At 43.0% G+C, this 24,583-nt stretch overlaps 1 protein-coding gene across 1 annotated transcript; it reads left to right on the top strand.

Moving 5' to 3' along the window:
* Positions 1-1,552: 1,552 nt before the first annotated feature.
* On the top strand, positions 1,553-22,905 carry tmcc3 (transmembrane and coiled-coil domain family 3). The gene is made up of 4 exons (XM_041201984.1): positions 1,553-1,672; positions 14,556-15,454; positions 18,156-18,291; positions 21,023-22,905. Exons 2-4 carry the CDS (start codon positions 14,571-14,573, stop codon positions 21,314-21,316), a joined length of 1,314 nt encoding a protein of 437 aa, XP_041057918.1. The 5' UTR covers positions 1,553-1,672; positions 14,556-14,570; the 3' UTR covers positions 21,317-22,905.
* Positions 22,906-24,583: the final 1,678 nt, after the last annotated feature.

Below are 24,583 nucleotides of genomic sequence, written 5' to 3' on the forward strand. Positions count from 1 at the left end.
GGAAATCGGAATCTGTCTGCGTAACACCATTCTGCATATGAATTTCTCCCCCCAGAAGGGGCTAGAGACCCTCTGCAGTTCAGGAAGTGGCTGTAAAGACAGGGAAACCTGCCACGTTGCAAGCATAGTCCTGCGTCAGAACTGATAAGAGGGAACGGAGTGAAGGAGAAAAAATGCCCCATCCTACACATGAAAAGAGACAGAATGGGTTGTAAAGTGATTGTGGTCAGGGACCAGGAAATGGTTAACTAGAGAAATAACAATAATCTAGCAAATACTCCTTTATCTTTTTATCATGTGGCTACCAGGGTTGCCGATAGTGAACCACACAGTCTTTGGTCTTTTCTCAATTAGTAATTGCTATGTAAAAAAGTCTTGCATTTATATAGCGCCTTTCACAATCTTGGGATATCCCAAAGCGCTTTACATCCAGTGAGGTACTTTTTGAAGTGCAGTCACTGTTGGAAACGTGTCAGTCAATTTGCACACAGCAGGATCCCAGTAATTAAATAACCAGATTATCTGTTTTATTGGTGTTGGTGAGGGAGAAATTTTGACCAGGATACTGGAGAAAACTCTGCTCTTCTTCAAAATAGCTCCAAAGAATCTTTTATGTTAATCTGAGAGGACAGAGGGGGGTCTTGGTTTAACTTCTTATCCAAATGACAGCACCTCCCTAGGTGCTGCATTGGAATGTCCGCCTAGCTTATGCATACAAGTCTCTGGCTGGGACTTGAACCCAAAGATCTTCAGATTGAGAGATGAGAGAGCTATCCACTGAGCTGACATTTTGGGAAGATAAAAGGAGGCATCATGAGAAAAATGAGGGAAATAAATGATAGCTCCAAGACCCAAGGAGTGTGAATGGTTAAAACAGGTTAAGTGCAGTTCCAGTCGCCACGGTATAAAAAGGACATAGAGACACTGGAGAGGGTGCAGAGAAGATTTACAAGGATGATACCAGAATTGTGTGGGTATACATATCAGCAAAGGAGTGACAGGCTGGGTCTCTTTTCTCTTGCAAAAAGGCTGAGGGGTGACTAAATAGAGTTCTTTAAAATTCTGAAAGGTTTTGATAGAGTGGATACAGAGTGGTTCCTCCTGTGCGGAAGAGTATAACTAGAGGCCATCGATATAAGACAGTCACCGAGAAATCCAATAGGGAATTCAGAAGAAACTTCTTCACCCAGAGAGTGTTAAGAATGTGGAACTCACTACAACAGGGAGTGTTTGAAGTGAATAGTATAGGTGTATTTAAAGGGAAGCTAAATATATGAAGGGAATGAAGGGTTACACTGATAGATTTAGATAAGAGATGGGAGGAGGCTGGAGTGGAACATAAACTCCAGCATGGATTAGTTGGACCGAATGGCCTAATTCTGTGCGGTATATCCTATGAAATCCTGTTATGTAAACTAAATTGGAGAGGGGGAAGCATGAAAACCTGGATATGCGGAGCGGGATCCAGTGGAGTTTTTCTTCCAGCAGAATCCAGGGCCACTGGAACCCGCTCCACTTTACTTTCCAACTACCTGGCAGCCTAGGTACTGCATGTTATTGTGGAACAGGTACAGGTTCGACAAGTTCCCTTGTACACACCAGAGCCAGGAGCAGAGAGCACGTTCATTCAGAATGAGGATGGAAATGTCCAGGCCATCAGTTGGAAAGAAAGGTAAGTAGACTTGGCGAAGGTAGGAATACTTAGCGATTAGAAACTATTGATTCTTTGAAACAATCAAATATCCAGTTTACCCTGAAAAGTTAACTTGACAGCGATTATCCCTCGCACTGCACAGTTTACAGGAATGTACAAAAAAATGGACCGAATTGACAGCCCACAGCAGAGTTCTGGCACCGAACATCAAAAACAGAGGACTTTTTGAGACAGAAGTTACTTTCTAATTGTATATTTGGGTTGGAGTGATGTTTGTTTTATTGTGCTATTTACTATCGGGGGGTTATTTTCTAGCACTGAGAGGCGGGAGCAAAGCCTGTGCAGAAACAGTCAGCAAAGTGTTGTAAATTTATTCTGGGAATTTGCAAATTAAGGTCTCTCCGGACCAACCTGGAGTGTGTGAAACTGTTAATGTGATCGAGTGCCGAGTGCGTCTAAATCCTTTCTCGACTTGCTTGTGTGGTTTTTACATTGGAACTGAGTGTCTGTCGATCGCAGACTGATTGACCGAGGTATTCCCTAATCTGATTCCTCACGTTGCCTTTTTAAAAAAAGACAAAACTTGGATTCACGGAGCTTCTCTCACCAGTTCAAACACCCCAAAGCGCTTTGCAGTCCTTTTGAAGTGTGGGCACTGTTGCAACGCAGGAAACAAGGAAGCCAATTTCCACACAGTAAGATCCCGCAAACAGCAACGTGATAACGACCAGATAATCTGTTTTTTTGTCGTGTTGGTTGATGGATGAATATAGATAGACCTGGGCACTGACAGTGCAGCACAGCCTCAGTATGGCAATGGAGTGTCAACCTGGACTGTGTGCTCTTGTTTCTGCAGTGGGATTTGAACCCACATCCTCTTGACTCAGAGTGGGAAGTGCTACCAACTGGGTCACAACTGATACCTCCCTAAGCTGCATATTTAGAAATAAGAGATAACATTTTTTTAAAAAGTTTAAATTGAGACAGGGATCCTGCCATTCACACTGTGGGGCCAAATGGCCTACTCTTGCTCCTAATTTGCATGTTTTGTGTTCTGATGAGCATTATTAGTGAGTGATGGTATATCTTTCTGTCATTTTTCATAGTATCAAAAATTGATAAAGCACAGACAAGGCCATTCGGCCCATTGGCTCCTTGGTAACTCCCCTGTTCTGTCTCCATATCCCAGTAATTTTCTTCACTTCAAATATTTACTTAATTCTCTCTTAAAAGTTACTGTTGAATCTTCTTACACCACCCTTTTAGGTAGTACATTCCAGGTCACAACAACTCGCTGCATTAAAAAATTGTTTCATCATACCGCCTCTGGTTCTGTTGCCAATCACCTTAAATTTCTGTTCTCTGTTTACACAGACCGGTCTGTCACTGAAAACTGTTATTCTTATTTACTCTATCAAATCCATTTTTAATTTTGAACACCTCTTAACCTTCCTTGCTGCAAAGAGAGCAACCCCACCTTCTCCAGTCTTTCCACATAACTCAAGTCCCTCATCGCTCGTACCATTCTATTAAATCTTCCCTGGACCTTCTCCATGGTCTTGACATTCTTCCTGAAGCCTAATGTCCAAAACTGAACACAACACTCCAGCTAAGCTTAACCAATGGTTTATAAAAGTTTAGCACAACCTCCTTGCTTTTGTACTCTATACCTCCATTATTAAAGCCAAAGATCCTGCATATGTTTTTAACAGCCTTCTCAACATCTGGTGCCTTCAGTGATTAGTGAACATACATCGTCAGGTCTCTCTCTTCCTGCACCCCTTTTAAATCTGCGCCATTTATTTTATATTGTCTCAAAGTGTAACACTGCATTAAGTTTCATATGCCATGTATCTGCCCATTTCACCAGTCAATCTATGTCCCCTTGAAGTCTTTTACTATCCTCACATTGTTGCTACATTTTTGAGTTCCGTGTCAGCTGCAAACTATGAAATGATGCCCTGTACACCCAAATTCAGATCATTAATATGCATCAAAAGGAGCAGAGATCTTAATATGATCTTAATAGAGACCTTGGAAACTCCATTGTACACCCACCTCCAGTCTGAAAAGCAACCATTCACCACTATTCTCTGCTCCCTGTCCCATGGTCAATTTTGTGTTCATGCTTTTACTGCCCCTTTAATCCTTTGGGCTTTAATTTTGCTGATAAGTCTACTATGTGGTATTTTATTGAATGCCTTTTGAATGTCAACATACACAACCTCAAATACACTGCCCTCCTCAACCCTATCCATTTCTGCAATCAAGTTAGTCAAACATAATTTTCCTTTAATAAAACCATTCTGACTTTAATAAAAACAAAAACTGCTGGAAAAACTCAGCAGGCCTGACAGCATCTGTGGAGAGAAAGAAAGTTAATGTTTCGAGTCCATATGACTCTTCATCAGAACTCTTTCATTAACTTGAAAGTAAAATACTGTGGAAGCACCTGCTGAGTTTTTCCAGCATTTTCTGTTTTGGTTTCATTTATTAACCCATGCTTTTCCAAGCAGAAATTAATTTTCCCCAGATCATTGTCACTAAAGGTTTTCCCATCACTGGCATTAGGCTGACTGGCCCATAGTCATTGAGTTTATCCTTCCCCTTACTTGAAATTCTCCAAGTCCCACTTGCAAATCTAGTAAATTGAGGGCTGAAAGCTGCCTGATTGTTGTAAGAACAATTTAGTCATTAGTGTCTTTCAGGCACTTCAATCAGTGGTTATCTCTTACTGTTCCCTAAAGTGGCCTAGTCACTGATATAAAACAGAACCTGGCACAGTCAACTTGTGGAGTGCAGAACATTTGTAGGGCTACCTACTCCCCAGGTATAAGAAATTTATTGCAAATTAACAACAGGACCCAGCAGAGCTTACACTTGCACTGATTTGAAATTTGAAAGGGTGATTTGCAATCAGTGTGTCTGCAAATAGACTCTTTTTGAGAATAATCCCCTCCTGTCTTTTAGCTTCCTGACTTATTAAATTTTGTAAAGTTGGCAAAAGAAGCAATGGCAATATGAAATGTTCCTTTATGCAGCGAGTGTCTAGGACCTGGATGCACTGTCTGAGAGTGTGGTAGAGGCAGGTTCAATTATGGCTTAAAAGGGAATTGGATTATTATGTGGTATTAAGCAAGTAGTTGGGGCTGCGGGCTGACAAATCCCCAGGTCCGGATGGACTTCATCCTAAATTCTTGAAAGAAGTGGCTTGTGAGATAGGTGATGCATTGGTTTTAATTTTCCAAAATGCCCTAGATTTGGGGAATGTTCCATTAGATTGGAAAATAGTAATTGTAACTCTTTTGTTCAAAAAGAATGGGAGACAGAAAGGAAACCACAGGCCAGTTAGCCTAACATCTGTCATAGGGAAAATGTTAGAAGCTATTATTAAACATGTTATGAAAGGGCACTTAGAAATATTCAAGGCAATCAGGCAGAGTCAACATGGTCTTGTGAAAGCGAAATCATGTTCAACCAATTTATTGGAGTTCTTTGAAGGAGTCACATGTGCGGTGGATAAAGGGGAACCAGTGGATGCACTGTACTTAGATTTCCAGAAGGCATTTGATAAGGTGCCACATCAAAGGTTATCGCAGAAGATAAAAGCTCCCGGTGTAGGGGGTAACATATTAGCATGGATAAAGGATTGGCTGGCTAACAGGAAGCAGAAAGTTGGCATAATGGGTCTTTTTCTGGTTGGCAGGATGTGATGAGTGGTGTGCCATAGAGATCAATGCTGGGGCCTCAACTTTTTACAGTTTATATAAATGAATTGGATGAAGGGACCACAGGAATGGTTCCTAAATTTGCTGACAACACAAAGATAGGTAGGAAAGTAAATTGTGAAGAAGACGTAAGGAGGCTACAAATTGACATAGATAGGTTAAGTGAGTGGGCAAAGATCTGGAAAATGGAGTATAATGTGGGGAAATATGAAATCGTTCATTTCGGCAAGACGAGTTAAAAAGAAGCTTATTATCTAAATGGTGAGAGATTACAGAGCTCTGAGATTCAGAGGGATCTGGGTGTCCTAGTGCATGAATCACAAAAGGTTAGTATTCAGGTACAGCAGGTAATTAGGAAAGCTAATAGAATATTTTTGTTTATTGTGAAGGGAATTGATTACAAAAGTAAAAGTTATGCTTCAGTTGTTCAGGGCATTGGTGAGGTTACATCTGGAGTAGTATGTACAGTATTGGTCTCCTTATTTAAATAAAAATGTAAATGTGTTGGAAGCAGTTCAGAGAAGGTTTACTGGACTAATAGCAGGAATGGGCAGGTTGTCTTATGAGAAAGGCTGGAGAGGTTAGGTTTGTATCCACTGGAATTTAGAAGACTAAGAGGTGACTTAATTGTAACCTTTAAGATCCTGAGGGGTCTTGACAGAGTGGATGTGGAGAAGATATTTCCTCTTGTGGGAGAATCTAGAATATAGAACTGTTCAAAAATAAGTACTCCCTCAGTTAAGACAGAGATGAGGAGAATTTTTTCTCTCAGAGGGTTGTGAGCCTTTGGAACTCCCTTCCTCAAAAGGTAGTGGAAGCAGAGTCTTTGAATATTTTTAAGGCAGAGCTTGATAGATTCTTGATTAACAAGGGGGTGGATAGTTATCGGGGGTCGGAAGGAATGTGGGGTTGAGGTTACAATCAGATCAGCCACGATTTTATTGAATGGCGGAGCAGGATGGAGGGGCTGAGTGGCCTACTCCTGCTCCTAGTTTGTATGTTTGTGTGTTCGTACATATTTATCTAAAGAAGAACCATTTGTGAGGCTATGGGGAAAAGGCAGGTAATCGTTCATTCAGAGAGCCAGCAGACACAACGGGCTGAATGGCCTCTTGTACTGTAAACATTCTATGATTCTAAGTTACTCTCCATGGTCTACTGTTACATAGAGGACTGTTTTACACTGAATGGCAAATGCTGCACACACACTCCCTCTGCTGCCTCAGTTTGGAAGTCCAGGATGTGGGGCTGCATTCTGAGCAGCAGTGGGACCACCCCAGATGGATTGCCCACACATCCCTGGTCCAGAAAGAAGAGAGGAATCTGCCAGGTCACCCTCTGCTCCCATTTGGAAAGTGAGTGTTGGTGGATGTCAGGGGAGGAGAAGGTCAGGAAATTAAAAACCACTGTGATCCTTCCCCCATGAGAGAATAGCTGCTGACAGCACTCACTTTCCAGACCCACAATAGAAGACTGGCCCTTTGAGTGAGTTACTAGAGGGGAGCCAGAGTCCACAGAGTATTTCCCCATCAGGAGAGAGATAGGGAACACTGAGAAACAGGAAAAATGTACATGGTAGGGAGTTTAATCCATTCTCGGAATGTGGATGCCACTGGCAATGGTACTTATTGCACACTCTTAACAACTGAGCTAGGCCACTTTAGAGAGGAGTTCAGAATGAAACATGTTGGTGTGAGTTTGGAGTCACATACAGGCCAGACCAAGTAAGGATGGCAAGTTTGCTTTCCAGAGGGCATTATATAGTATTTACACTGCAGAAGCAGGTATTCAGCCCAGCAGAACCATGCCAGTGTTTACTCTCCACACACGCCTCCTCCCACCCGACTTCACCTTGCCCCATCCAACTTATCCCACCATACCTACCTCCCTTATGTGGTTATCTCATTTCCCTTTTGGTCCATCTACGCTATTCAGCCCAACCACTTCTTGTGGCGGGGGCTGGGGGTTCCACATTCCACAGGTTAGGTTTGTATCCACTGGAATTTAGAAGAGTAAGAGGCAACTTAATTGAAACCTTTAAGATCCTGAGGGGTCTTGACAGGATGGTTGTGGAGTCCTTCGAGCAAAGCCATTTCTCCTGAAATCCCAATTGGATTTATTAGTGAATCAGTTGGGGTTTTAATCAGGAGCTCGGTAGCTTAATAGTTTCTTTTTGCTGAAACCAGCATTTTATTTTGAGATGTTTGAAAATTAAATTTGTGTTCTCAAACTAAGGTGGAGGGATTTAGATTGATGTTCTCTGGATTATTAGTGCAGGCCTCTGAGTTACTCGCTCAGTAACATAACCACTGCACCACCGAACCTATTGTATGATGATGGCTCCTCTCCAAACCTAGGAAACTGGTTCAGAAACCATACGCCTGGTCAGTTCAAACTGCTAATGTCAATGCTGTAACTGAATACCATTACCGCATTCTGCATAATTGAAACCCTGTGTTATTTTAACCGTCATTTGCTTTTCTGTGTCAGTATAAACTGCCAGTAAAAGGTGCAAGGCAGATACCAGTTTTAGATTTATTATCCTTTTATGGGAATGCTTTAAGCAGTAAGCACCATGTGACCTGTTTGTGTCTATGAAATCTTTGATTAGTGGAGTCAGTCAGAGACATAAAGCTGATTGTGCAAATAGTTTCCTTCAGAATTATTTCTATTTTCAAAACAATGTGGAAACGGATGCAGTGTTTCTATAATGGATACAGGCACCAATTGCTCAGGAGGGACTGGATAAACACATTGTGGGTTCATTTATTTAGACTAGGCAGAAAAGAACAGCTATACAAAGGTAGAAAGTTTGAAGACGTCAGAGGACAACAGAGCTGTGTGTGCTGTGTTCCCTGCTCACAGGCCAAAGTGAAACTGAGACTGGATCACATCACACACTTCCTTTCTAATGATGGCATCAGTGCTGGGGCCTCAACATTTTACAAATTATATAAATTACAGGCCAGTCAGACCTTCGTGGTGGTGGGGAAGTTATTGGAAAGGATTCTGAGGGACAGAATATATCTGCACTTGGAGAGACATGGATTAATCAGGGATAGTCGGCATGGATTTGTTAAGGGAAGGTCATGTTTGGCAAATTTGATCGAATATTTTGAGGCGGTAACCAGGAGTGTTGATGAGGGTAATATATTTGATGTGGTCTACATGGACTTTAGCAAGGCTTTTGATATGGTCCCTCATGGCAGACTGGTCAAGAAAGTAGGAGTCCATGGGATCCAAGGCAAAGTGGCACGTTGAATCCAAAATTGACTGAGAGGCAGGAAGCAGAGGGTGATGGTAGAGGGATGTTTCAATGAATGGAAGTCTGTTTCCAGTGGGGTTCCGCAGGACTTGGTGCTGGGGCCCTTGCTGTTTTTAGTGCGCATAAGTGATTTGGATTTAAATGCAGGGGGTATGTTCAAGAAGTTTGCAGATGACATGAAAATTGGTAGGATGGTAAATAATGAGGAGGATGGCTGTAAACTGCAGGAGAATATCAATTGACTGGTCAGGTGGGCAGAGCAGTGACAAATGGAATTCAAACTGGGAATAGTGTGAGGTAATGCACTTGGGGAGGGCTAACAAGGTAAGGGACTACACTATAAATGGTAGGCCCCTGGAAAGTACTGAAGATCAGTGCTGTGCATATCCATAGATCCCTGAAGGTAGCAGGGCAGGTAGATAACGTGGTTAAGAAAGCATATGGGATATTTGCCAGGACATAGAATACAAGGGCAGGGAGGTTATGCTGGAACTGTATAAAATGCTGGTTAGGCCACAACTGGAGTACTGCATGCAGTTCTGGTCACCATATTATAGGAAGGATGTGATTGCACTGGAGAGGGTACAGAGGAGATTTACCATGATGCTCCCTGGGCTAGAGAGTCTGAGCTATGAGGAAGGATTGGATAGGCTGGGATTGTTTTCCTTGGAGCAATGAAGGTTGAGAGAGGATCCGATAGAGGTGTATAAGATTATGAGGGTCATAGATAGGGTGGATAGGAGGGCGCTCTTTCCAATAGTAGAGGGGTCAATAAGCAGGGGGCTTAGTTTTAAGGTAAGAGGTAGAAGGCTAAGAGGGGAGTTGAGGAGAAATCTTTTCATGCAGAGGGCAGTGGGAGTCTGGAACTCACTGCCTGAAGGGGTGGTGGAGTCAGAAACTATCATAACATTTAGGAAGTATTTTGATATTCACTTGCATTACCATAGCCTCCAGGACTATGGGCCAAGCGCTGGAAAATAGGCTTAGTGTAGTCAGATCTTTCTTGATCTGGCACAGACACGATGGGCCGAATGGTCTCCTTCTGTGCTGTTCACATCTATGAGTCTATGAGACTTGGATGAAGGGACAGATGATATGGTTGCTAAATTTGTTGACGACACAAAGATAGATAGAGAGTAAATTGCAAAGAGGATGTAAGGAGGCTACAAAGTGACATAGATAGGTTATGTGAGTGGGCAAAGATCTGGAAAATGGAGTATAACGTGGACAAAAGTGAAATTGTTCATTTTGGCAGGAAGAATAAAAAAGCTTATTATCTAAATGGTGAGAGATTGCAGAGCTCTGAGATTCAGAGGGATCTGGGTGTCCTAGTGCATGAATCACAAAAGGTTATTATACAGGTACAGCAAGTAATTAGGAAAGCTAATAGAATGTTATCGTTTATTGTGAGGGGAATTGATTACAAAAGGAGGGAAGCTATGCTTCAGTTGTACAGGGCATTGGTGAGACCACATCTGGAGTATTGTGTACAGTACTGGTCTTCTTATTTAAGGAAAGGTGTAAATGCATTAGAATCAGATCAGAGAAGGTTTACAAGACTAACAGCAGGAATGGGCCGGTTGTCTTATGGGGAAAGGCTGGACAGATTAGGCTTGTATACAATGGAATTTAGAAGAGTAAGAGGTGACTTAATTGAAACTTTTAAGATCCTGAGGTGTCTTGACAGGGTGGATGTGGAGAGGATGTTTTCTCTTGTAGAAGGATCTTGAACTAGGGGTCGCTGATTAAAAATAAGGGGTTGCCCATTTAAGACAGAGATGAGGAGAATTTTTTCCCTCAGAGGGTTGTGAGTCTCTGGAACTCTCTTCTTCAAAAGGCAGTGGAAGCAGAGTCTTTGAATATTTTTAAGGCAGAGCTAGATAGGTTCTTGATTAACAAGGGGGTGAAAGGTTATCGGGGTAGGTAGGAATGTGGGATTGAGGTTACATTCAGGTCAGCCATGATCTTATTGAATGGCAGAGTAGGTTTGAGGGGCCAAGTGGTCTACTCCTACTCCTAATTCATATGTTGCTATGTTCGTATGCTGCTACCTCCTTAAAGGCATATCACAACAACCGAGGCTAAGAAGGTGATCTTAGGAGGGGAGATCCCAAAACTTGGTCAAAGTGGGTATACAGAAGGAGAGAGTGAAGGGAATTGCTGATCTGTACTGAGTGAGCTGATTGGAGCACAATGACGGGGAAATTCACAGAGTGGGATTGCCATGGGCAGAGGCGGGCCAAGCCCAAGCCCAAGCCCACAGTCAGCCCCTCACAGCCCTTCCCCCAGCCCCACAGCCCTTCCCCCTAGCCCCTCACAGCCCTTCCCCCAGCCCCTCACAGCCCCTCTCAGCCCTTCCCCAAGACTCTCCTAGCCCCTCAAGCCCTACCCCAGTGCCACTCACAGCCTATCCCCTGACACTCAAGTCCCTCAGCAACCCTAGCCCTACCCCCAACCCTCCCTCTCCAATCTTCCCCAACCCTTCTAGCACCTCCCCCTGCCTCTTCCCCCAGCCTCTCACCCCAGCCCCATTTCTGAGCTCAGCGCCATGAGGCCTGGGCTGTTCAAACTCTGTCACCATCAGTGTCAAACTGGTGCTGTCAGTCTGAATTGGAGGCCAAAGGCTGAGTTGGGTGGCAGGAAGGGGAGAGGAGTTGGCAGGAGGTAAAAGGGAATAGCAGGAGGGGAGGGGTAGGGTGGTAAGAGGGGAGGGGAGAGGGGCAAGAGGGGAGGGGAGGGGAGGGGGCAAGATGGGGGAGGATGGCCTTACATGACCTCCGGACATGCTTTACAGACAATGAAGTACTTTTGAATTGTGGTCAGTTTTATTATACAGGAAACACAACAGCCAATCTGCGCACAGCAAGCTCCCACAAACAGCAACATGATAATGTCCAAATAATCTGTTTGTTTAATGATGGGAGAGAGGAGGCAAATGCAGAGTTAAGGAACGGTGGTAGGAAGGTGAGGGGAGAGGAGGGTGGCAAGGGCAGCAGGAGACATCAAAGGAAGGCTTGTTGGCAGGAGGGGTACATCATGGGGAAGGGTTTCAGGATGTCACAGGGGGAAGCCTGGGATGGGGGAGGTCTGAATTTCCCTTGTGGGGCCTGGGTGACTCTCCTGCTTTCTGCTACCTCCTAATTCCATAGAGAAAGTTGAAAATAAACACACCGTTGGACCTTTTTTTTGGGTCCCACATTTTCCTACCACCATCTTAACCCTGGCCTGATCTCTCTGAGGTGAAAATAGGAGCCTGGTGGTTTTAGATGGATACACTTTCTACCTCTTCAGAGAGCTGAAACTGAAGATGGCAGGATGCCAGTTTTAACTGCCTGCCTGCCTGTTTTCTGGTGGGCAGACAGGGTGCATTTTTTAAAAATTCGTTTGTGAGATGTGAGCATCACTGGCGAGGCAATATATAAAACCTCTTCTTCTTGAGCTCTCTGAAGACAGCTCCTTGGCAATTACTCACCCAGCTACAGCAAAGAGCCGTGATCATTCTACTGCAGGTAGGGTGAGGCCCCACATTTACCTCAGCAGGAATGGGGATCGAACCCTGACAGCTGTTGGCGCTAATCTGATCCACACACTAGCTATCCAGCAACCCCCCCATATAAAATTAATTGTGTGTAGAAGTGACTTTTGCCATCTTAGTAAAATGTCCATCTTTTAACTTTTGAGCTACAAGAAAACATGTCCTTTTAATCTTGCGCCATCATTATCACCATCAGCTGTAATTGTTATGACCATGTCTCATTCTTGTGATGAGAGGTGGTAAAAATGTTGCCCACCCCTAATTGCCCTTGAGAAGATGGTGGTGGTGAGCTGCCTTCTTAAATCTCTGCAGTCTGGATGGTTTAGATACACCCACTGTGCTGTTAGGAGGGAGTTCCAGGCTTTTAAATCTTTGATTTCAGTGCCGCTTGAATAGAGAGGAAGAAAGTTTGAAGGTTCTCACTTCTGACTAATGCAGTGAGCTTTGCTGGACAGTGAGTGTGTAACAAGCAGCTTCACGTTATGGAGCAGTAAAATCTTTCACGGTTCCTGTATTACCATCCAGTTTTTTACCATCTCTGCTGTAAACTGTAGATGTGTGGACATAGATCAAGGAGAGTAATGTAAAAGCAAAATACTGCGGATGCTGGAAATCTGAAACAGAAACAAAAATAGCTGGAAAAACTCAGCAGGTCTGACAGCATTTGCGGAAAGGAATACAGTTAACGTTTCGAGTCCGTATGACTCTTCATCAGAACTAAAGAAATATAGAAATGTGGTGAAATATAAGCTGGTTGAGTGGGGTGGGACAGGTAGAGCTGGATAGAGGGCCAGTGATAGGTGGAGGCAAAGAAGAGATTGCCAAAGATGTCATAGACAAAAGGACAAAGGGGTGTTAACGGTGGTGATATTATCCAAGGAATGTGCTAATGGGGACATTAAGGCTGGAAAGCAGGACAAGTGGCAGATGGCTCTAGTGGGGGTGGGGTGGGGGGAAGGGATCGAAATGGGCTAAAAGGTGGAGATAAAACGATAGATCGAAATAATTTTAAAAATAGGTGGGAAAAGAAAAATATATTTTAAAAATGATAAATTATTGGAAAAAGGGGGATCGGAATGGGGGTGGGGATGGAAGAGAGAGTTCATGATCTAAAGTTGCTGAACTCAATATTCAGTCCGGAAGGCTGTAAAGTGCCTAGTCGGAAGATGAGGTGCTGTTCCTCCAGTTTGCGTTGAGCTTCACTGGAACATTGCAGCAGGCCAAGGACGGACATGTGGGCATGAGAGCAGGATGGTGTGTTGAAATGGCAAGTGTCAGGGAGGCCTGGGTCATGATTACGGACAGTAATGTGCTCTGCTGTGATGCTTGTAGTGGCTGAATGGCACTCACTGTCTTGGATGAGGCATGAAGATTGACCAGCAGCCACAGGGCTGTCTGTGTCACTGCGTTCAGGAGAGGACTGAGATTGATGGATGAAAGATGATGGACAGAGGAAAGGATTGATGGTATGAGGCCGAATATAGTGATGAAATATTCTACAGAGCAGGCGTTCCTGCGTTTATGGAAAGGGCTTTAGAGAAATGTTATTCAGGGTTGAATAACACAGTTTGTAATGTTAGAGGTTTCCTGACACTATCGGGAGATGAGGGAGAAAGTTCACACAGTTTATTATCTTGGCCATTTTCCCTGAGATCCCTCAGGAGATTCACTGAGTTCAGAAATCTCCATAACAACAACAACAACAACAACTTTATAATAATGGCCTGAATGGAATAGCGGCAGCAATGGTGAAGCAGGAATTGTGAAGATGGGAATACTGGACATGATCCATTCTTGGGGGGGTGGGTCAGGGGAGGGAGGATGGTGAGGGATGGTTGAAAAGAGAGGAGTAAGTGAAGGAGGAAAAGAAAGGAACAAAAAATTTGCATTTACATAGCACTCTTTTTGGCCATGGAATGTCTCAACTCAATTAAGTACTTTTGAAGTGTAGTCACGCTAGTAGTATAGTAAACGCAGCAGTCAATTTGCACACAGCAAGCTCCCACAAACAGATAACCTGCTTTATTTAGGTGTTTGAGGAATAAATATTGGCCAGGCAGGACGGCAGGATCAACTGTCCTGCTGTTCTCCAAAATAGTGCTGTGGGATCACTGACATTCACCTTAGGGGGCAGATAGGGCCTTGGTTTAATGTCTCATCTGAATGGTGGCATCTCCAACAGAGCAACACTCTCTCAGCACTGCACTGGAGTGTCAACCTGGATTATGGGCTCAAGTCCCAGGATTGGAACTTGAATCCAGGACCCTCTGACTTAAAACTGAGAGAGTGCTGTCCACGGAGTCACAAGGTATAATGGATTTGAGGATGGCTGGAGGTTGTGATATTTACCCATCTGGTTCATTGATCTTTCAGGCTGATCAGACGGAGATGAGCAGGCTCAGTTTGCCAGGAAACATGCGTCGAGGGGGTTCGGACACCAACCTGAACCTCAGTGTGACTGATGGCCTACTGGATTTCCAACGGGATCGACTGACGGTGGACCAGCTGAAACAGAAGATTCTGAAGATCACTGAGCAGCTGCGGATTGAGCAAGAGCAACGGGATGAGAACGTGGCCGAGTACCTCAAACTGGTAAACAACGCTGACAAGCAGCAGTCACGCCGCATCAAGCAGGTCTTTGAGAAGAAGAACCAGAAATCCGCCCAGAACATTGCAGTGCTGCAGAAGAAATTTGACCATTACCACCGGAAGCTGAAGGATGTGGAGCAAAACGGGTCACGGAATTCCAAGGAGAGGCTGCGTGAGGCGAGCAGCGGCAGCGCCAGGCCTGGGAATGGGACTGTGGGAGGCCCAAGCACGGAAGGTGGCAAGGGCCTCCCGGGGGTGACCCTGACGCCCCCATCGTTCGTCTTCAATAAATCACGGGAAATCGCCAACCTGATCCGCAACAAGTTCGGCAGCGCCGACAATATTGCACACCTGAAGAGCTCAATGGAGGACTTTCAGCAGGAGGGCGGGTCCAGGGCCTTCAGTGGGAGCGCCATGCTGGTGTCTAAAACAAAGTACATGAGCGATGATGAGTGCTCCAGTGCAAGCGTTTCTGGAGATAGCAATGGCAACTCCGATTTTGGACCAAGTTCAAAGTCCAACTCGCTGGAAAGAGAGCAGGACAAGCTGACTGCAATCTTGGATGAGCTCCGAGAAATGAAGGAAACGCAATCACAGCTGTCAGAGGACATCGAGAATTTAAAAGTTCAATTTAACAGCGACTTTAGCATCATCACTCAAACATTACAAGAGGAGCATTACAGGTAATCATTTGTTGAAGAGTTTTATTATGCTACATTCTGGAATTGTGCAATAGAACCTGAATGATTCTCATGGTATCTTTTACCTGTTTATGCACTCCTTTAGTCTGGGGCACCATTGTAATGCGAAAGTGAGGTGTGTTGCTTGACTGCTTGGCCAATATCCAGTATTGGCTAAGCCCCAATTGCCACCAGACCAAAGGAGTCATTTTCAGTCCCCATCTCAAACGCCTTTCCCACCCCTCTCCCTTGGCTACCGTCTAAGATAAACTAGACTGTTTGCAACCTCGGTGTATTTTATGACCTAGAGCTTAATTTCCGACTGCATATCTGTTCCATCACCAAGACTGTCTTCTTCCAACACCCTAATATTGCCAGTCTCTGCCCCTCCCTCAGACCATCTGCTGCTGAAACCCTCATCCATGCTTTTATCACCTTCAGACTTGACTATTCCAACCTCCAATCTTCCACTCCCCATAAACTTGATCTCACCCAAAACGCTCTCATCTTGTCCAAACTCACACCAAGTCCAGTTCACCCCTGTGCTTGTTGACCTACACTGGCTGCTGATCTCCAAAGGCCTCCACCTTACAATTCTCGCCATCATATTTAAATCCCTCCATGCCCACCCCACCCCCCCCCCCCCCCCCACCCCCCCATATCGTTAGTTTGTTGAAGAGGCTGCTCAGTCTGTATTGCCCTGCCTCGCTAAAGGTTTAGACGCAGGAGTTGCATTGTCTGTTGTTTAGATACATGTGCTCATGATATACCAGGCCCCACAGGGCCCAAGACATTGAGACAAATGGGTAAAGACTTGCAGTTATATGGGATCCCTCACACACCTGCCTGACCTCAATACAACGTTACCATGGCAAAAGGGTGGAAGGAATTCTTCCCCAGTGTCTAGATAAAGAGATTTTTTTTAAATGCCTCCTTTTGTATTGACTCTATGATGCTTGTTCTCTTTCAGTTCATCAGCATCCTCATGACCTTAAATAAAACAATGGAATTATGGAAGCTTATATTAAGAGGACAAGTTGCATAAATATGGGGTATTCCCCTGAGCTTAGAAGATTAAGAGGTGATCTAATTGCGGAGTTTAAGTTGATTAAAGGATTTAATAGGGTATCACACACAGAATCACACAGTGCAGAAGAGGCCCTTCGGCCCATCGAGTTTGCACCGACACGTGAGAAACACCTGACCTACCTACCTAATCCCATTTACCAGCACTTGGCTCATAGCCTTGAATGTTATGACGTGCCAAGTGCTCATCCAGGTACTTTTTAAAGGATGTGAGGCAACCCGCCTCCACCACCCTCCCAGGCAGTGCATTCCAGACCGTCACCACCCTCTGGGTAAAAAAGCTTTTCCTCACATCCCCCCTAAACCTCCTGCCCCTCACCTTGAACTTATGCCCCCTTGTGACTGATCCTTCAACTAAGGGGAACAGCTGCTCCCTATCCACCCTGTCCATGCCCCTCATAATCTTGTACATCTCGATCAGGTCGCCCCTCAGTCTTCCCTGCTCCAACGAAAACAACCCAAGTCTATCCAACCTCTCTTCATAACTTAAATGTTTCATCCCAGGCAACATCCTGGTGAATCTCCTCTGCACCCCCTCCAGTGTAATCACATCCTTCCCATAATGTGGTGACCATAACTGCACACAGTACTCCAGCTGTGGCCTCACCAAGGTTCTATACAACTCCAACGTGACCTCCCTACTTTTGTAATCTATGCCTCGATTGAGAAAGGCAAGTGTCTCATATGCCTTTTTCACCACCTCACTAACGTGCCCCTCTGCCTTCGGAGATCTATGGACACACACGCCAAGGTCTCTTTGTTCCTCAGAACTTCCTAGTGTCATGCCATTCATTGAATACTTCTTTGTCAAATTACTCCTTCCAAAGGTATCACCTCACACTTTTCAGGGTTAAATTCCATCTGCCACTTTTCTGCCCATTTGACCATACCGTCTATTTCTTCCTGTAGCCCAAGACACTCAACCTCACTGTTAACCACCTGGTCAATCTTTGTCTGTAGAGAGAAACGTTTTCCTCTGGTGGGGGATCCCAGAACAAAGGGGCATTATCTTAAAATTGGGGCTTGGCTGTTCAGGGGTGATGTCAGGAAGCCCTCTCTAGTTGCAATGTCCCTAAGTCATCTCAGCTGTTAGCCACTTTTTGTTCTTGGTGATGAGAGTTCCTCTCGGATTGAGATGGCTTTCTGTTTTGGCCTGGTTATTTCTGTGCTTGTAATATATTATTTAACCACCCGATGGAGCTGTATCACAGTATGAAACACAGGACACTTAGCCAAACTTGATTAAAAGTGTCCAGACTCTACAGGGATTCTAGAACATGCATTCTTTCAGAGAGTATTAAATGATTTCAAGTTGCACTGTGCATAGTGAGGTGATTTAACATATTGAGGTGTCAACATTGCTTCTGAATGGGTTTAAGCCCACTTCCCATGAATTAGCTGCTATCTTTCCAATGAGAATCTAAAACATCTGCACTCTCAGGAATGTAAAATGTCCCATGGCAGCATTCAAAAAAGAGCAGGGGAGTTCTCCTTAGTGTCATGGCTATTTATCCCTTAACCAACATTAGTAAAACAGATTGTCTGGTCACAGAGCTATAAAAATGAAGTCATTTTAAATGCAGACCAGAGGATCCGTTCTCATTAGTTTTGTTTTTAGGTCAGCACGTTTGGAAGATCAGCTGAATGATCTCACTGAACTCCATCAGCATGAGACGATTGATCTAAAACAAGAGCTGGTGAGCATTGAGGAAAAGGTTGCCTATCAATCCTATGAGCGAGCTCGTGACATGCAGGTATGCAGTTTTTTGTCATAAACTGTGAGAGCACTGCTGTTTCTTTAATGTTCATATAGTCACAATGTGCCTTCAGCTACCTGGGCCCTAAGCCCTGGAATTCCCTCCCCAACCTTCTCCACCTCTCTTCTTTAAGATGCTTCATAAACCCTACCTCTTTGACAAAGTTCTTGGTCATCCGTCCTAACAACTCCTTATGTGACTCAGAGTCAAATTTTGTTTGATGATCTCCTATGAAGGGCTTTGGGACATTTTACTACATTAAAGGCGGTATATAAATGTAAGTTGTTATTGTTTAGACTAACTCTATGTGATGATTTGCGGCTTTCTTCAACATTAGATGCTATGATTTTAATAAAAAGGCTCCTAACTGGAAAAGAAAATAGTTTGTCACTGAATTACCATTCCAGCAAGGTGTTAAGTGCACAGTTCATTCCTAACACACTATCAGTTATCAAAGTAAAAAGCAAAATCCTGCAGATGCTGGATCTCCAGAACAAACAAGCAGATTCCCCTGTTCATTTTCAATTTGGGTTATTGTGCCCATCAGTCTTATTTCTTTGTTATGAAGAGAGGTTTCATATCCAAAATCTAACCTTCCTTGCTCTTCTCATAGACGCTGACTGACATACTGTGTGTCTGTCATTTACTGTTCCTGATGATGATTTTCAGAATTTGAAATGCTGTGACATTTTAAGAGAGAGCTGGGTCTATCTTCCCTTGTTGTTAAAAAAACATGGAAGATTGTTACCAACTTGTTAAATTCTATAAAGCAGTCCTACTCTCTCAGAAGTCTGACAGTTGTCTTAAAACATTCACCAACTGCAGTTAGTTGCACCCAATATCATGCTGATACGCAGAGTCAACAAAGGAAGTTAAAATGGAATTAAAACCTTACACGTCCGTGAGGCTACTCTGTTTCACTTCCCTCTCAAGCTGCCCTCTGCTGTGTTCCTGTTGTGTTTGAGGTCAGCTAGACAACCAGTGCTGTCACAACAGGAGTGCTGCATGGCACAGAAAGAAAGAGAATTTGAAAGGAAGAAATAAGCAAATTTGTAACAAAAAGAAAAACTTCATTTCAAATGAATTGAGGCTTAAAGATCATTAGGCCATGAGATTAGGTATAAATAGGACTTCTTAAATACCAAGAGAGAATAAAAGAGATGACAGACTTTTTCATATTTTAGACAATCGGTTTCGCTATGTTGCTTGCACTCTCACTTTTGAGTCATGGATTCAAGTCTTTGATTCTAGTCTGATACTTCAGAGCTGCGCTGTGCTGTTGAATGTGCCTGTATCCTAACTCGCACCAAATCTCATTCGTTCATCACATCTGTTTTCACTGGCCTAGTTCCTAGTCTGGCAATATCTCCATTTTAAAATTCTTGCACTTGTTTTCAAATCCCTACATAGCCTCATCTCTCCCTGTCTCTGTAACTTCCTCTAGTTCTACAATGCTCTGAGATCTCTCTGCACATCCAATTCTGGCCTCCTGCACATTCCCCACTTCCTTTGTTCCACTGGCGGTCATGCTTTCAGCTGCCTGGCAATAAGCTCTGGAGTTCCCTCCCTACACCATTCACATCTCTACCTTTTTATCCTCTTTTAAGACGCTCCTTAAAAACTACCTTTGTGACCACTTGTCCTATCATCTCCTCATGTGGCTTGGAAGAGGAAGAGCAGAGAGTTCTCTTCCCTTGATATCAGGGCCAGGATTAACTGCAGCAAAATTTGACTGCACTTGCGCAAAAAATGAAAGCAAGTTATAGGGTAAGAAATGCTTTGGGACAGCATAAATACAAACTCTCAATTTACAAAAGTGAGTGGACATTCTGCGGACTTTATTTTTAGGGCTGTTTGATGCCACGGTATGGATTCGTTGTGTGGAGTCCCATGAAGTTCATCAATTAATCTTCCCATCTCGACACTGGTCTTAAGAGACATGGGATTAGATCTTGACATTGTGCACCACTGCAAAATGAGTGATAGCCTGTCAGTGACATGTTGATAGCATGTTTTATATCTGCCCAGAATTTTTATTTCCATGGATGTCAACTCACTATCACTTGTTGGATGCTGTTTCACAAAATCTGGATCAACTCTCATTGTCTGTGAATTCTACTCTGCTGCTGTATGGGAAGTTCAAACCAAGCTACCAACAGTAATTTATATTTTGGGTGATGTAGGTTTACACAAGGTAGCAAGGATTTGCTTAGATATTTCACAGCACAGGGTCACGGCAGCTGAAGGGTTTGTTGCTGAAGCTGGGGTAGAGTGAGGGAGGGGCACAGAGTGAATGTGACAGGATCACGATATAGCAGGAGACAATTGCTAAGCTAGGGGGAAGCAAAGCCATGCATTCATCCATAGACCAGGATCTTAAAGTCAAGTAGGCCTTAAAGTATTGGTCAAAGCAACCCATGCCTTTTGCTTACTTTCCCACACCTGTGAAGGTTCTGATGAAAGAGCATTGACCCAAAACATTATAATCGGTTGGGTTTTTAGCCCAGTCACTTATCCAAAGTTTAAATCTGGCCCATTAACTCTATTCCTCTCTCCATCCTTGCCAGATCTCATGAGTGTTTTCCAGCATTTTCTGTTTTTATCCCACATTTGTTTAGTTCACTTAATAAAAGTATTTTTGTTTCTAATATTAATCCCAACTCATACCTTGTGTGACCAATTTTAGCTGAGTTCACTGAAGTATCCCCTGTTTCTGTGTCCTTGATAGGAAACCTTGGAATCATGCCAGACGCGACTTGCCACCTTGGAGTTACATCATCAGCAGCAGCAAGTGGTACAGGTCGAAAATGCCAATGCCAAGGTGCTGCTAGGAAAATGTATCAACATCTTTCTGGCCATTATGACTGTCATCCTCGTTTGTGTCTCTACCATTGCCAAATTCAGTATCCCTCTTATGAAGAGCCGTTTACACATCATATGTACAATCTCCGCAATCTTCCTTGGTTTCATCTTTTGGAAAAAATGGGATCAGATTCAGTGTCTCACTGACCATATTTTATGATTCATTGTGATTTGGAATGCTTTTGGGCTTGTGACGAATTATATTATACCAAAATAAAAATTTTAAACAAAGGAATATATTATATATATATATATATATATATAAAATAGGGACAGAAAATATCTGTACAATTACCTGGATATTAGAGCTCCAACACTGAAAGGCTTTTGCAAAGCACTTTATTTGATGTGCCCAATAGTTATTTTGTGGCAAGATCAGCTCCAACATCTGTTGTTATTACAGTTCCTGATCATGGTCTCTTGTGCTACCTTTTGACCCTCTGCTGTGTGCAACGTCTTACATCTGAACTGATCCTTTAGTCAAAAGAGTGATCAGCCTAAATCCGGAAGGGTCAGTGGTTTCTGACCACTTGCTACTTTATGGATCAACTGGTGAAAGGAGAGTAGAATGGAAATATTGTAGTTTGCAACACTGGGATTATGTTTTCCTGAGCTCCATTTCTGAAAGGATGGGTGAAGCTGAATTTGTGGACTGCAGGAAGACGAGGCAAACCTATTAGGTCTCACAGGTTTCTATTAATCAGGACATCATGAACTATTTGTCAAACCTATCCTGAAAAATGGACATTTGTGTACCAGAATGTGTCTAATCAGTGTTTATACTCTAACTTTTAACTGCACACCTGCCTCACCAGGAGAAAGTAAATGAAAATACTTCTGGGTGGAGTCAATTTCGATGGTGGAGGTGGAGGGTTGTCAGGTCTAAATACACTTGTTTTCAAGAAATCAATTCTAAATATGCTGTAGTATAGTAATTTTATATACCTCACAATAAGGCACATTTATGATATTGTTTTTCACAGATGTCTAATAGACAAGTTGTCTAACTTTTCCTGTATGTAGTCACCAACAAAATGCACTCCATCTGTAACCAGAGCTCCATAGGACCAGAGTTGGTTACTTGTTCAAATGTAAGCATCTCCAACAGAAGTAAACTTAGATTACATTGAAACACAGAAAGCTTTGATTTTGCCCAGGTAGTACTGTTAATGAAGAGCCCTTCTTTGTACTTTTAAGGGGCTACTTTGCAAGGCTTTGATCCTAATGCAGGGCCTGGCTAAATAGAAGTGTCACATTCTTCTGTTTATCATAAACATACCAATATTATAACAAGGATTGGTAAAACAATAATTTGCGTTCTTTATTTGAAGACAAGACTGTACATACATATATATATAGAAAATATATATATCATGGTAACTGTGAGGCTATGTAGACATGCCTGAACCTGCATGACTGCTGCTACGTTCTGTCTGCAGTCATGGAATTATACATCATATCCCGTCTCATGGTGGGTAGTGATGGACAGCAGTTTAAGATATGCCTCCAATAAGATACAAGTACATCACATCACAATAAGAAGCAGGGCTGAACAAAGCACTGTAAGGATGATGTTGCAGCTCATCTCGTGAGGTTCATATTAGGAGCTTGACCGCACAAAATGATCCTGTTAATCTTAGCTCATGATTGTAATGTGATCTGGATTACATTCATAAAGCATTGTGTGCTGTATAAGTAAAATCTGACAGACTAAACTCAAAATTAAAAGATAATTTTATGGAAATTGCACATAAAGGGGTGTTATGTTTATTTTTCTCAGAATTTGCTTCTAAAATGCAGGTATTAATCATTTCTTAATTAGATGATTAATCAAAAATATCTAGTTTTTTAAAGCATTTTAAGGTTTCAAGGTTTTGTTTTTTCACTTAGTCGGGTGTCCAGTGAGGGTGGGAATCATGTTTAAGAACCCCTAAACCAAGTGACTCAGAATTTCCCATAAGTTGGAGTTTTGTTTGTATGATATGGTGTGCATAATCATTTCCTGTTGGGACAACATGCTGATTGTGAGTAAGAGCCAAGATGTAAAGACAGTTTGGACAGGGTCATATTCCTGATGTTTAACAGGCTAAAAATCGAGCAGCTGTCAGAACTAACCACTGGTAAGATTTCTGTTGCTTGTCCAGCCAATGACAACTATCCCCTGAGGCAGAATTACTTGGAGGAGTGTGCCAACTCCCAGTGACACGTCCACCCATCCAGATCTGTTAATGAGCCTGCTTCTTGTTAATCGTCACTGGCAATACCTTCAGCCTCATGGAACAACTAGAAGACAAGATCTATCACTTTTTATTATGGGCACAATTGTTTGTCAGAAGCTGTCTTCTGGTAGTTTGATTTGAAGTTTCAGCTTGGGTAGTGTCCCAAGGTGAGTACATATGAATAGGATAGGCTCAATGGGAATACGAGTTTACTGATTTAGCACTTGTAATGCAATTCTCTAATCAATGCTCTCTGTGAGTGCGTGATTGATGAACATGCTATATAACTTGACATTGACTATGTACACCTGTTGAGAGGTCTTGTGGCACAGTGGGTAGCATCCCTGCCTCTGAGCCTTAAGTTCTAGGTTCAAGCCCCATCATAGGACTTGATGGCCAAGGAAGATGTGTTCATAATGCAGTCAAACTGGTTCATCATAATCCTGCAAGTTTTTCCAACACATGCCAATGGCAGGTGATAAGAAAGCAAGAGATTCCTGGTCAGCCATCATATTCAAAATAAGAAGAAAGTCGGAGCCTCTCTCATCACTATCCATAGCTCTAGACTACAACATGCAAATCAGACTCCCTGAGTGAAATGTAACACACCACCACCATGTACACCTGCAAGGTGACTTGGAGTGAAAAATACTCATTGAGTTTCCTATTAGACTGTGTTTTCCGATAAAACAATGTTACATAGTCTTTCTCCTTTTCCGTATTCACCAACAAAATCCATCTGTAATTAGAATTCCATAGACCAATGTTGGTATTTTGATCAAATGTAAGCCTCTCCAGCAAAAGTATTTTAGGAATACCAAAAAGACTACAGGGGGAAAAAATCATGGGAAGTTTGTAGCTTGTCCATTGAGTTTATCTATGCTAATTGGATTTCACAAGCTTTTCTTGTTTGTTACTTTGACCTGCATTGATTTGCTATTTTTCTGCAGAACCTGGTGAGATTCATACGAAATGCAAATGTTGACTGTTTTGGTATACTACGGTGCTACGAGATTGCTTTAAGTGTTGTGAAGGTGAGTTAACTGTGACACACCCAAATATGTCGATAATGAAAGTAACAGGTTTCTTTTCTAGTGATGTCAGGGATTCAGAAATGAAACATTTTTTTGACTGGGTGTTGGAATGCAAACAATTGTGCATCAGAATTATCACACAAGTGGATTTGGTGAAATTGTCTTTTGATATTT

The sequence above is a fragment of the Carcharodon carcharias genome, chromosome 13 (assembly GCF_017639515.1).
Source record: "Carcharodon carcharias isolate sCarCar2 chromosome 13, sCarCar2.pri, whole genome shotgun sequence".
Classification (NCBI taxonomy): domain Eukaryota; kingdom Metazoa; phylum Chordata; class Chondrichthyes; order Lamniformes; family Lamnidae; genus Carcharodon; species Carcharodon carcharias.